Raw genomic sequence first — 14,492 nt, 5'->3', positions numbered from 1 at the left:
AAGAAGGCTGGACTCAAATCTATGTTCGCATATGAGGAGTGGTTTGAATGGAGGGCGTATATTGTCAACCAAGGGTGCAATCCAAACCACCATATTGTGTAAATTTTCTTGCAATATAAGGATTTACATGTGTTTATACAAGCTAAAATAAGGTTTCCCTAAAGTATTGGAGCCCAATATGCCCATTTTCCCACCGAAACGGCCAACTGACATAGATAGGCAAAAAGATAAATTGTTTCGGTAAAATTTTGCCAAATTTGGTGTATTTTGCTAATTTCAGTTTGACCAAAATGGCCTATCGAAACAAGATTTAGAAATATGAGTATAAGACACATTAAATGAGGAGCTAATCCTACGCATCTCAGCTATAGCTAGAATTTTCTACCCTCTGTTAGAATCAGTCATTTATCATCAGTCTCCCAATGGTCCTTAGAAGAGAAAGTGCCTCTCCCAAGTTACATGGTGGCACATATGTGGCTTCCATGGATGATGCTCATGCATCATGATGTAGAACTTGTGGAGTTTGTAACCACACTGAAGCAGGCTAATGGGATGAAGTAGGCTAATGAGGAAAAAGAGCATAAAGAAAGCATGACTGGCCCTGCGCTCAGATTTATTTTAGAGGTAGACCTCACAACCATATTATCTGGCTATGCATTATAACAGAAGTAAACTACTAAGAAACCTCTTCAAGAACATGATCACATTAGTAAATTAAGAATAGAAGATATGTCAAAATTCAATAAAAAAAAAAGCACAAAACAAAGCAAAAGAAATTTAAAAATCAAGAAAGCATAGAGAACACATTTTCTCTTATCAGTAAAAGAGAAGTATTTCTTACATCCATACACAAAGGTATGCACATTTTGTGTATCTTAAGACCATTCATCATATATGAGTTGCATAAAAATATATTCACCTCTGATGATAAAATGGTTTCAGTTTTCAGCAATGACCACCAATTGTTGCCCAATGAAGTTGTCAGTTCAAAATACTCAATTGGAATACAGTACAAATACAGAGGTATGAGCCCATATGGGAACAGATTCAAACATTTTGCATTTTCTCGTCATCAAAAATCATTCCTTTTGTCTCCTACAGTCCTCAACAGATTTCAACACCAACAACACAGTTCAGCCTTATCCCAACTAAATGGGGTCAGCTATATCGATCCAAGTGAGGGGGGAAAAAAAGCACCGCAACACCTCTAGGACATCCCGCTTACAAACAATTGGCAACCCGGATCTTAGCCCTCCAAGTAGCTACGTCACATGCCATACTGTCAAGACCTATCTTTTGCATGTCTCTCCTTACCAACTCATCAATGGTCATCTTCGGCTTGCCCCTAGCCCTTTTAGCTCCATCCATCTAAATCTGGTCACTCCTCCGTACTAGAGCATCCAAAGGCCTCTTTTCGACATATCCAAACCATCTTAATCAACATTCTCTGAGCTTATCCTAGATCAGGGCAACTCCCAAATCAGCTCTAACCCGGTCATTCCTCACTCTATCTCTCAGAGTTTTGCCGCACATCCATCTCAACATTCTCATCTCTGCCACACTCAACTTATCTATATTACGCTTCTTGACTGCCCAACATTCCGCACCATACATCACAACTGGTCTTACAAGTTACAATAGATTGCAAAAAGAAGCAAACCACATAAAATTATAACCTTTGGATTTAATGTCATCACAGGCCATGAAGAGAATCATTCAACCATAGCTGTTACAGCTTTGTATCCCACAAAGACCAATATACAATAGTATGTCATCATAAATATTAGCCACATCACATGTCAAAAAGAAATGATATGGCATCTCTTCCTTTTCACATAATAAACAGTAATAATTTGTAACCTGAAATCTCTGTTTTAATTGCTTTAATAGCACCCACACAAAAATATTCAGGGAGGAGCATCCAATCCCTAGATCCTCAATAAACCACATTCATTCAGTCTTTTAAAATTAATTCATACAAAGACTTTATAAATTACATAACTTCCCCTTCATCTTCCCAAATTTGGGAACCATCCTACAAAGGATTATTAAGAATAGCTATGAAGATGCTTAAGAAGGTTAGTGCACTCAATTTCTGTATCCAGAAGATTTTGTAAACATCAGCAGCCACAAAATTATATGATTTAACCACCTAGAAACATTTTTGTAAGAAGAAATCTTTGTGAGAAGCTAGTGGGTAAACCTAAGACACAAGTCATGTAGTTTCCAAATTTCTAACTACTCATATGCCCAAAAGAACCCTTGAAATCAGCCCACTTCGGATCTTTTTCTTGCCACAAACTCGTCATGAACCTTCATTATAATCTGCCAAACATATGCCACAGGAGAAGACCTCATCCACCTACAGCCCCCTAAGCAAAGAGCATATCTGTGGGCAATCACTTCCTCCCAATGTGAGTGAGTCATTCCTGAATTGCCATAGCAACTTCATTACAAGACCGATTTCCAAAAGCTTTAAGAAAAAAAATATATATATACTAAAAGGCCTGAATTTATTTTTCTTACCAAAGAATCTCCATAAATTTTGGTCTAGAAAACCTATATTCAACAATCCCCTCACTATATTCAAACCCACCATAAGAAAATCAACAATCTTGTTCATCTGTTTTATATAAGTGCCCAAACTGGGCATTAGATATATTGGTATTGCATTTAGGTTACTCCAAATTACAGTAAGCCATTCACCATTCAGCAAGTATCTTTTCTTTCGTCATTTCCACCGCATTCCAATTCTTTCTAGGGTTTCGATATCATATCAAAGTCACTCTTGATTGACTCCTTATGTCTTCCCATCCCCACAATACTTACATCACTTCAAGCCCACAAATAGTTGAAAAGAATATTTCCCACAGTACAGCCCAACTGATTTGGCATCCTCTTAAACGATTACCAGATTTATACCTCCCAGTAGTTAAAGGGATAGCGCAAACATTACATCCCAACAGATTGCCTTAATCTTTAACAATCTCAGGACCCATAAACCCCCCCCCAACAGAGGGAAGGAATATTCCCCACATCACATCCCTAGCCAATTTGCATCATCATCATCATCATATATATATATATATATATATGTATACCAACCTCAATCAGAAGAATCTTCTAAAGATTCACCCAAGCTCCAATATTGCTTCGAAATTTCTCAAGATGGCAGGCAAAAGTCTGAAAATTGACCCTCATAAAGACCTTAAAAAACAAAAGCATGAATTTGTAGTTTCTTGCTAAGATTTTTAACGAATATTTTCACATTTCCCAACCAATATTTGTTCTATGTTTGCAGAGATTTTCCAAGATTATTTGTTTTTATATTCACATGTTTGAGTGGCATGTCTTTGACAGCCAAATTCCTCTTGATGAAAGAGCAAGAGAAAAAGGGATGCGGGAGAGGGAGAGAGAGAGAGAGAGAGAGAGAAGAAATAGATGTGAGGGGCAGAGAAAGGGAGATAAGTGAATAGATCAATTACACCACCAAGCCTCCTATTTATTCAATTAATTCAAAAATAAAGAGGACATGAATGCCCTTGAACATAAGCCATTAATATAGAGAAACCCTAATTCCCTGAAAGTACAAGCTGCCTCCTAGTCTAAAAACATCTCCAAAAATATGGGCCAAGCTCATCAGTAAGCAGAACAGCCAATGTTGGGGAAAAGTGTACAGTACTTCCCCTGCTAATAACACCAACACCTCTGTGATGATATCTATAAATGGATAACAAAGGTAATGAGAAGTTGAGAACATCTTTAATGGTTCTTTTTCTCCTCCCCACCAAACAGCAAAAGCAAAAGAATCATTCCTCTTTTCTACTAGACAGGCAAATGACCTAATCATACGATTTATACTGAATTCTAAGCTCATTTAATTAATGTATCATCCTTTTTCTTTAAATTTTGTTTCTAAGCATGACTTCAAACTATAGCCTATTGAAGCCTGTTAACAAAAATTATCACAGAAGACTTTGAAATGGGTTACAATGAAAAGTAAAATTACACCCCCACCTTTAAGGCCACTAAAAAAATGTTATTGGTGAAGCCGTGAAGTAAATCATCCAGAAGATTGCAGAAAAAACAAAAAATTTATGGATTAAAATGTAATATATGTCAGAAAGTGAAAATGACAGATGAAAATAGCTGCATAAAGATGTGATGATCTTTCAAGTGAAGAGGACATCATCCAGGGATTTAGGATATATCAGAGGAGACGCGACGTACACAACAACATATGACTTCATTGTGGCTAGATATCCGTTATGTGGATGCATATTTCTATTTACTTATGTTTAGCTTGTTTTATTTTGTTGTATTTATTTAGTGTCAAAACTGTTATGTCCTAATGCTGCAAGGGAGTTATTAGTTATGATGTAGTAGTTATTGCCGGAAAAGTAATTATTGGGGAGTTATTTCTCTTTCCTTCTTTTTTTTTTCTCCATTTTGGTTTTAAAAGGGTTGTAGTTTGAAATGGGAGACAATGAAGATGATGTTGAACTTGTGAGATTTCTCCCATTCTCTGCAGGATGTCTGATTCCCAGCAAACTTGGATTGAATCCAAGTTGTTGTGAAGCCAAGTCCCCTTTCTCTCCCTAACTCTTCCCTCTTGAGCCACCACCCTCTTCCTCTCCCTATTCCTTTTCTACCAGTCCCAATTTTCCCAATTTTGCCTTAAATTATAGCCCCAAACACAATGGGGATTCATCAATTAACAGCAAGGAGACACTGAGGACACATTCTTGGAGTTTGGTAGTGACTTAGCACTTGATCACAGTACTCCAACTCGCGGGACAGCAAAGGAAGGTACTGCCTGTCATGTATCTTATATTAAATTTCCATGAATCCTATAATGAAATTTCAGCACTTGTAATTTGGAAATTTTCATCATTTATGGCTTCTGTTAAATCTGATTTTCTGCATGTATGTTGTGAGTTTTGTGTTAGTGGACCTTCCCAAACCCAAATTCACTTATTCCTTAGACGTGTATTAGATTTCCCAAACCTATCCTGCATCATTGACACATTACTTTCAGAGATGACCATTTCAAAGCTCAAGAAATTTAGCAATTGCAGTCAAAAATGAAACAGGAAAAAAAAATTCTACAACAGACATAACTAGGTTTATAGAAACGGGAACCATAATTTACAAAGCAATCATACATTTCAGAGACCCAAATCAAGTGCAGCAGCACAAGAAAAAGAAGCAATTCAGATTTCAGGGAACACATTCAGATTTCAGGGTACACCCATTTCAATCTGCTGCCAGCTTCTCTTCGTCTACTTCAAAAGCCTTCCTTGCTTGTTTTAGCTCCTCATTCATAGACAGAAGTTCTGTACACCGATGAAGTTTTGGCAAATCCTGCACACATCATACGGTTAGATGGTGTTAGCATGTTACAAATTTGGAAACTTCAAAAGACAAAATCTAATAGAAGCAACACCAAATCATTAATCAAGTATTAGCAAAAGCACCATAAAAGTAGCCAACATTTCTATACGAACTATTCCACAAGTTTATATTGAATTTTGTAGACCACAAGAGGACAAATGGTGTTTATCTACCATGCAAGGCGTTGCATAAAGTATGGATTTTAGAGGGTGAAGACCAATGACTTAACAATCTACACAAGACCACAGTTAGACAAAAACACAACCATCCACCACGGGAAGAAGCTTCTGCATACTGCATACTAAATAGAGAACAACAGGAATCACTAGGTACCTTGCGGATTAGAAATAGGAAATCCTCAGTCAAAAGCTTCCCCCTTTTTGTTGCAATATCTTGTGCTTTGTGCACCTACAGAAATGTTAGAATCGCAGATAAAAGACATGATTACCTGGACAAATCCAGCATTAACTGCCAATAAAAAGTAGAAATCAGCCTTGTTTACCAGATCTGTGACATATTCAACAACGATGTCCTCTAGAAGGGCAACAGTTTCTGGAAGCGGCTGCAAAGGAGAACAAGAAGTTAACAGACAGGCTAATTAATAATAGGAATTAGCATAAGGGGATCAGAAACACCTTAGTATCTTAGACTGCAACCAATGTTAAATAATGAAGAAAATAAAATGATTGAGAATAGCATGGTTCAATATTACGATGGTGTTTTTTGTGAAGTGTTTGATTCCCCTCAGCGCATTATTAAATTGGGTCAAGGTTGGTGAGAAGAACGACATAGCACCCTTGATCATGATAAAAATTTGTGCACCATCCAACCCTTTCAAATGCGTCAGAAATTTGTTCTTCGTGGATCAACTGACTCGAAGAAGATGGTACCAACAATGCAACCATGGGACAAAATGAGTCAACGCAAGAGGAAGACCATCCAATTGTGGAACCAGTAACGGCACCGGAAAATGAGAAGATCATGGATCAACTAATGATGGACCTCGGTGCAGTGCCACCTATTCCCCATCATGAGTTCATACTTCCCCATGATTTTCCGGACTTGAATGCACCTCCAAAGCTTCATTTCTTGGATTTTGTTTGCATTGTAGACAAGCAACAGTTCCCCCGCTCATGAGCTTTTATTGTTACCCTTCTACAAAACTCGTGGACGAGTTTTTCTCAACACCAGGGGAGTTGATGCAAATGCACACCCATGGACCGATCCATACCCATCTGGTTTCCAGACAGAGATGAACCAGATCCATATTGGTTTTGGGTTTAGTAGGATTTTAGGAATTTACCTTATTTAGGAAGATTGTCTTTTATTTGATTTTATTCACCTTATTTTAGCAAGTTGGTTTCACGTAGGATTTAGAGTCTTAGAGATTCGGTGTGCAATTTGTTTCCTTGCTTAAGATATTTTCTTATTTCAATTGAGTTTCTATTTTTATGTCTTTTATTTCTCCTATAAGTTTTGTTGTAACTGATAGAAAAAATCATAGAACATGAATTGAGTTTGGTTTTGGTGAAAAGCATGCGGGCATTGTGTGCAATCCTTCCCTCCCACCCCCCTTCTTTGTGCGATTCCTCCCTCTCCCCTGCAGCCCTGAGCATCTCAGGAATTTCTTCTCTTCCCCTACCAGTCCTCCATCATGCTCCTTCGTCTTCTTCATCCTCTGTTCAGACCCATATTCTCAGATTCTTTTCTACTACTACTTCCGTATTACCCTTGTCTGTTTTCTTCATCTAATCTCTTTGTTCCTTTTAGATTTCAAGACACTAGTCTAGCCTGTTCTACAAATGGGCAACACCCTGTTGTCACAACAACTTTCAGCTAGCATAACACCCCCATATCGGATTATATACTGATCGGGTTACCCCCAAATTTAATAGTAGAGATTTATTCGTCTAATTATCTTGAATTCTAGTGATATTTTTAAGTTTCTAAGACAGAGAAGTCCTACCTATAGAAAATTTTCTGGGTCTTCATGCTGCAACTGTTTAGCACACCATTTTTCTGGACTGGTTTTGTTTATCTGGACCGAGCGATTCCACCACTACAGTTTCACGCCAATTGGAACACATATGAGAAAGTTATATCAGTCAAACCAATTCTCTGTTGGGTTCTGTTTAATGAGGAAGAAGACTATTTTAAGTTTTGATATTTACCCATAAGGACAATTCTTATAATATCCAATAAAATAAAATAAAATGCGTACCCGGTGCACGAGGCTCTGGTATGTTCAAGGTCTGGGGGGTGACCGGGAATAAGATTAGAAAGTAGTTTCTTTTTTTTCTTTTTTTTTTAATAGGAATTGTCTGAATTTTATCTACTGATTTGGCCTTCTTCGAAAAGGATGCTAACTGTTCTGACTATTTATGAAACTGCCACTACCCATTCGATTTGGATTTTTTGTCACTAGTGGGCCCATAGAGATCCAAATTTAAGGGCTCCGAACCCAAGGATTGCATTAGCCCTGTAACTCCATATTGGAGAAGAAATTTTCCCTGATGAAATACCACAGCTTATGAGTATCTTCATGTTGATCGGCCACAGATGAAATCTCCCAGAAGAAAAAAAAAAAAGAACAACCCAGTGCACAAGACTCCCACTACTGCAGGGTCTGGGAGGGGCAAATTTATGCAGCCTTATCCCCTGCTTTGCAAGAGAGGCTGTTTCCAAGGTTTGAACCGGTGACCAACGGTATGAAATCTGATTCAATTAAACCATAGAGGGTAAAATCAGAAAGAGATTGTTTTAGTTTAATTTAGTAAAATCCACGTAAAGCTTTAATAAGAACAATATATAAAGAAATACTTATCATGAGAGAGTTGTAAAAAATAGAATCAACAAAAAAAAAAAAGGTCTCCCAACAATCTTGAAGTCAGCTACATGAATCTTACATCAGCAGTCCATGAATCTGTGATATCTTCTGCTAAAACATAAGCACTCGCATCTTTTCACACTACGCAACTGAAGTCATTTCTGGCATTCTCGTTGTCCTTTTACTGCATTTTACCTAAACCATATGAATTTTTCCCACCAGTGTAGCCATCAGCCCTCATTTCATAAAAACCGAACCATCTCAGTATGTTTTTCCTCTTTCTTTTTGTTCGCTCACTGGTCGTCATCCTGAATGTCATTCGTCTTATCACCTACCCCTAACGCATTTGTTCCTGATTCTGTCCTCTTCCATCTTGCCATTTGCCAATCTCCATATCCTGATTGCAGCCAGATTCTTTCCATGTAAGTGTTGTTTGTTGATTTCCAGACATTTTATTTTCAAACAGGCACGTAATGTTTGTTGGTTGCCAGACGTTTTACTTTCAAACAGACACATAATCTGTCTCTCTCTCTCTCTCTCTCTCTACTTATTCCTACCTGCTCTAAATGTATGGCGAACATCCCTTCAATCTCTTCCCCCTCTATTTAAACAAAAAGAAGAAGTAATTGCTAAGGGGCATCACTATGATATCAATCTTAAACACTCTCCTGTTTCTACTACTATCAATTCTAATATTTCAAAACATATATTCGACGGGAGGGAATAAGGCAATTAATAAAATTGAAGGGGGTGAAGTTAGTACAAGGGATTGGAGTTAAGTGTTTGAGTTAAATTAGGATATTTATAGCTTTTAAGAGTTCTGATTGGTCTATTTACTTTAAATCAGTATAGGAGAGTGATTAGGAGTCCTTTTATGAGTCAATGTGGAAAATTTAAAAGGTTATATACATGTATACACCCCCGGATTTAATGACAGAATTGAAGTTTTTACCGCTGTTGACCTCTGCAAACGTGGGTGAAGGCTCTTCTACCCTGATGCTTTCTTCTGTACTTCTTCTTCTAGTTCTGAATTTTAATGTCAGGTGCTATCTCTTCTCTTCAATTAATCTTCTTCTCCTACTTATTATAACTTAATCTAATCTGTGGTACTCCTGTTCTATCAATTTTCAGATTGTATTCTTCTTCTAAACTTTGTAGTTACTGATTTATTTGCTTCAAATTTCACATACTAGTTTTTTTTTCCTGTTCACTCTAAAATTTTGGTTTTGATTCTGAAAGAATAGTGATCAATAATGTTGTACTAGTTCTGCTATTAGTTTTTCTAATATCTCTATGACTTCTCCATAACTCCATTTTTTTTGTCAGAATTTCTCCAAATTCTGCACGTCTATTCTTCTATTAGAATAGACCATTAGACCTGAGTTCTAACCAATTCTGATCCATCTCTTGTGGGTTACAAACTTTCTCCTACTTCTGGCCTATATTTCTTTGTTTCTACATCATGTACGTACTAGTCTTCCGCTGGATTTTTTCTTGTTCGGGATTAGCCTACATTAACTATGTTACCTAGACAATTCAAAATCAGAGCCACAAGCAGGTCCAGAACTCCATTCCTAAAAATAAAGGGCCAAACCCATGTCCAAGCAATATAGAAGATCACAACTACCAAATATCACACCATGGAGTCATCTAGAAACCAGGAGAGAGACTAAACCACCACTACTTTCCACTTGAACACTTTAAACATTCAAACCAAAGTAACTGTTAAAATCAGGATGCCTGAATAAACCATAAATGAATCCATCAACAAGATATAAATTAAATGACTGAAATTAAGTAGAATGTGATTCTCACATTGGGATCATCTCCAAAACCATACATCATGTGCTGCACTGTAGCAACATCAGCAAAGAAAGCATATGTTAATAACCGGAAGGTGAGGGATAGAAAGTATAAAAGAAAATGCAACCATTAAAAGTTAAAACAAGTAACGAAACTAGCTTACAATCTTTCTGAAATACTCCTCGCTTGCGCTTGAAAGACACGTCAGAACTCACTGACAAGCTGCCTTTCGGCTTAGAAGTCGATCCAGTGGAAGAATTATGCATGTCAGCTGTTTAACTTCCTAAAATTAATCTGTATCAAGAATGACCAAAACTCATGAATCAAAGTGCGCAAACTCCTTAAGTATTTATATCTGATACTATACAGATGAAACCAATGGAAATTGACCTGAACACCGAAAGGGAATAATTATGCCATAGGCCACAAGCTAGACCTAAGTAATAATTAGATCAATTTTCAGATTATGGGATCATCACCAACTATGAACAGACTTAAATTGTTTTACAGAAAAAGGGTAGCAATGCAATTCATGAGAGGAGCACATAATAACTTACACTAACCTAAAAGCTCCAAATACTGTTCTTGGCCGAATTTGCAGACAGGCTGAGCTTCGATCCTTTTGAACTCCAAATTGATACTCGAGTAGATACGGGAGGAGATATTCTGCAAGCTTCTGCGATAACTTTCGTCGCTGTAACCGTACCAGTGCACAAGTAGAGGTGAAAGCTTTTTGGCCTTCACCGCCCGAACCCGCCCATGCCAAACAAGTATCGACCCAAAAATTTGAGCCACTCAGGGTTGATTTGACCCTGGTCAGGGCGGATAAGGGTTGATATCTTTGGCTCACCCTGAACCATACTTTGATTTTTTTACCATAACTTTTGTACTGGTCCAACCCTGATTTTTGCCGCAGATGTTGATCCTGGTTGTGACCTTGATGTTAATCCTAAATTTAACCTAATTTTATATATTGTTTATTTGTAACATTATATTTTTCTTCTTTGTTATGAATGTTTTTTATTTTTAAGTTATTTCATATTTTGCAGTGTCTTGATATACCCAACTCTTAATGACAAACCAAGGTCAAAGGTCAATCATGGTCAGGGTCAAGGTCAGGGTCATCCCACCTAATCTTGAAAAATCAGGCTCAATCAAGGTCAAGGTCATCCTGACCTGACCCTGAAAAATCAAAGCCAATCATGGCGGGTAAGGGTTAGGATGAACCCTCAAGGGTAAAGCCAAAGTTAAAATTTTGCGGCCTTGAGTAAGGGTCAAGGCGGGTTTGGGCCCAGTTAAGGGGACTTAGAGTTAGGCTAAGGTTTTAAGAAACCTAGCCCAACCCAACCTTGTTGCACCCCTATGCACAAATAGTCTATACTCTATAGAGTCTATATTAAATAATAGAGTTCAAGAGAGATGAGATAAGGAATGGTGGAATACCACAGAGCGTAAACGCCACGCTGCCCCATCAGCCTATCCTGGACGGTCTACGTAGGTGGTTTACTGTTCTAACAGTCTATCTGGGTTTGTGATCTGGTTCACTTTTGTTCCATAACGCTGGTTCAGTTCTTTCTGTATCACTCTAACCATGTATAGTCTGTGATTTGTATCAAATTTTATAAGGCTATGTTTAGAAGCAAGAGAAGTAAATTAAAAAAATAAATAAATAAATAAATAAATAAATAAAATAACAATATGAAAATCATTATAAGGTAATAATTTATTGTGATATATCTTTTTCTCCCTTCAATTTTAATATGGGCCTACAAATATGTCTCAACCTCGCAAATTCAGGTGTTAGAGTTTCATTTCGAATGGGGTTCTTTATGTGTCTACCTCATTGTCTATCATATGTCTATGTAAGAAGTGCATAAGAATCATAAATTTCAATCAAGACAATTAGAGCTCACAGGCACCTCATGGAATGATTACAAGGGGATAGTAGAAACCCCAAGGGGATAACTAAGTTGGCAAGGGACCTTTGCCTCAAGAAACTTGTGGTTCTGAATTCCACTCCTCTTACCTTCATGGGGCCACTCACACGAAAGTCCTTCTTAGAGCCACTCACATGGTGTATTTAATGCTATTCACTGCTTTCAGTGAAAGTTAAATAGTTATCATGTTCATACGGTTGTGGGGTCGGTATAGGCCCACGGGACTAGATACCCATTGTTAGGAATATATATATATATAGATATATAGATATATAGATATATGTGAGAATAGTGGAGATGCAACAACTTGGAGAAAAATAATGGTTGTGAAAATTGTTTCTTTTTTTTTTTTTTTTTTTTTAATATCGAAAGCGTGTTATTTCCATCATATTGGGTTGTATTGGATGCTATGTGGACGAAGATTTATCCTTTTTCGTGTTTTAATGAATTTTAGCATTTAAAAGAAAATTTTGAAAATCTTATTAAAGCACAGTTAATGTATATTATTGCAAAATACACCGAATGATATCCAGGTCATATGATGGCTTGAAATCCTAAAATTTGACATGATGCCAATTCAAAGATTTATCAATATATTAATTATTTGGGATTCACATCAAGCCATCAATTATCATTCTCAATATGAAGCCTACTAAAATATGATGCATGTTTTTTTTTTTTAGTAGAACAATAAGGTGCATGGTTAAGTGATACGGAGAATCCCACCGAATGTATACTTCTTTTTTTTTTAATTTAAAAAGACCCAACGCATAAAGTTGATGAGCCTATTATGATGGGTATTCAAACCCCATATAACAATGTATCAATCCCTAATCCATTAATCAAATCATTTAGACCCTATTTCCCCATTTATCAATCCTCATAATCAAGTATGTCATGGTTAAGTCCAAATTTTACCATAATGTTCAGATTAGACGAGTTCTTGACTCCCCATAACAAGGGTTGAAAATTTGGTTGATACATGATGTGCACTGCTCTGTAAACGCCACGTGAACCAACCAAGAAATGCCCTGGCTATCAAACACGTGTCTATCGGCTTCCTCCCCAACTAACAAGATTGTTACGATTGTATCTATGCAAAGAGTAACCAACCAAGTATGATTGTGTCACGTACTTCAATTCAATAAAACTCTTTCTTACCAACAAAAAAAGCATCCACCCAAAGGGTAACCCCAAGGATCAGTGGAGTTATTCACGGCTCTCCATTATCATCCATTTATAGGGTTCAAAGGACCACCCACGACGGAGAAGGTGAGCAACAGCTTCTAGCAACCACCAAGACTTGAAGAGATGAAAGTGAGAGGGGAACATAGATCCTGGTATATTCACTCATGTACAATGCATGTATGTTGTTTTCCTTAGTTCTCATTGTTTACTTGAATTTTTAACTTGAACATTGGGGAGTCCTCCACTGGAGTCTTCTCTAGTCAACATTCTTTTTACTATCTCCAGGCATGATTGACCAAATAAGAGTTTTTAGCATCAATACAAAATTCGCCACATCAATCCTCCATATGTTAAAAAAATCCATAATAAATTTGATACAAGGATTTAATTATCCACCATTAAGTAATGGGAGAATGATTCCCACGTTGCTAGTGTGTAAAGGAATTTGCACGCCTTATTAATGGTTATCTTGAAAAATGCATCATTCATATGCCCTTGCTTATCAGAGCATGAGAGAGAAAAAAAAAAATGAAAAAGGGAAATTGCACTATGATAGCAGAGGGAAGAATTTTTTTCCCCCATTAAATGATACGTAAGGTCTATATACATTTTATTTATTTTGATAAAATGATCCATATTTCATGTATGTTGCTTGGGAGGGAAAGATACATTTGGTTGTTCATATATATACAATAAACCTAGGATCCACCCCCATCCCAATAAAAAAGTATTTTTATTAAAAATGACAGGAGAAAAATATAATGTGAAATAATCAAAGGATTCTTTTGGACCACCACTAAGACTAAAAATACAATGAGGTTAAGGGTAACATAATAACACTAGTTGTGGTAGATATTGATTGTTAAAACTTATGATGTGTTTGGTAATCATTCAGTTTCAGAAACGACGTTTCATGTCAAAAACATAATTTTCAGTTTCTGTGTCAAAATGTTGTTTGAAAAAAAAATGGTGTTCGGTGAACCTGCTTTATGAACAATTACCCTAGTTGTTAACTTTTTTACTATTTGAGACGAAATCGAAATGATAGAGCAAAGTTTCGCTGTTCCATCACTTTTGTGTTTCTAGTGTTTTTTTATCTTTTTGTTCCAAAACAACTGAAAAACATCAAGTCGACATCAAACACTTTATTCCATTGTTTTGTTCGCATAGAACTAAAAAATGTCTAAAACGTTTTTCTGAATAACTACCAAACGGAGCCTTATTTGTATACACAATTTCCCTTAAAAAGAAACATGCACATAGAAAAAAAAAAAATTACAAGAAGGATTGTTTCAAAGAATACTTCTTTACATTTTATCGTAAACGACCAATTGAATTTAACA

General features: G+C 36.7%; 1 protein-coding gene across 3 annotated transcripts; it reads right to left on the bottom strand.

The window, feature by feature from the left end:
• Nucleotides 1-5,103: 5,103 nt before the first annotated feature.
• LOC122059301 (transcription initiation factor TFIID subunit 13-like) lies at nt 5,104-10,793 on the bottom strand. 3 transcript variants are annotated; one of them, XM_042622017.1, is made up of 7 exons: nt 10,588-10,793; nt 10,415-10,460; nt 10,188-10,318; nt 10,037-10,074; nt 5,897-5,956; nt 5,728-5,802; nt 5,104-5,364 (listed from the first exon to the last, which is right to left on the bottom strand). In XM_042622017.1, the coding sequence occupies exons 3-7, from the start codon at nt 10,288-10,290 to the stop codon at nt 5,257-5,259; spliced, it is 384 nt and encodes a 127-aa protein (XP_042477951.1). In that variant the 5' UTR covers nt 10,291-10,318; nt 10,415-10,460; nt 10,588-10,793; the 3' UTR covers nt 5,104-5,256. The 3 variants fall into 3 exon arrangements, with proteins under 3 accessions (XP_042477951.1, XP_042477950.1, XP_042477949.1); XM_042622016.1 differs by lacking the exon at nt 10,415-10,460 and having other exon boundaries at nt 10,582-10,793; XM_042622015.1 differs by lacking the exon at nt 10,415-10,460 and having other exon boundaries at nt 10,588-10,790.
• Nucleotides 10,794-14,492: the final 3,699 nt, after the last annotated feature.

The sequence above is a fragment of the Macadamia integrifolia genome, chromosome 13, assembly GCF_013358625.1.
Source record: "Macadamia integrifolia cultivar HAES 741 chromosome 13, SCU_Mint_v3, whole genome shotgun sequence".
Lineage (NCBI taxonomy): Eukaryota > Viridiplantae > Streptophyta > Magnoliopsida > Proteales > Proteaceae > Macadamia > Macadamia integrifolia.
This window is presented reverse-complemented; position numbering and strand designations above follow the sequence as displayed.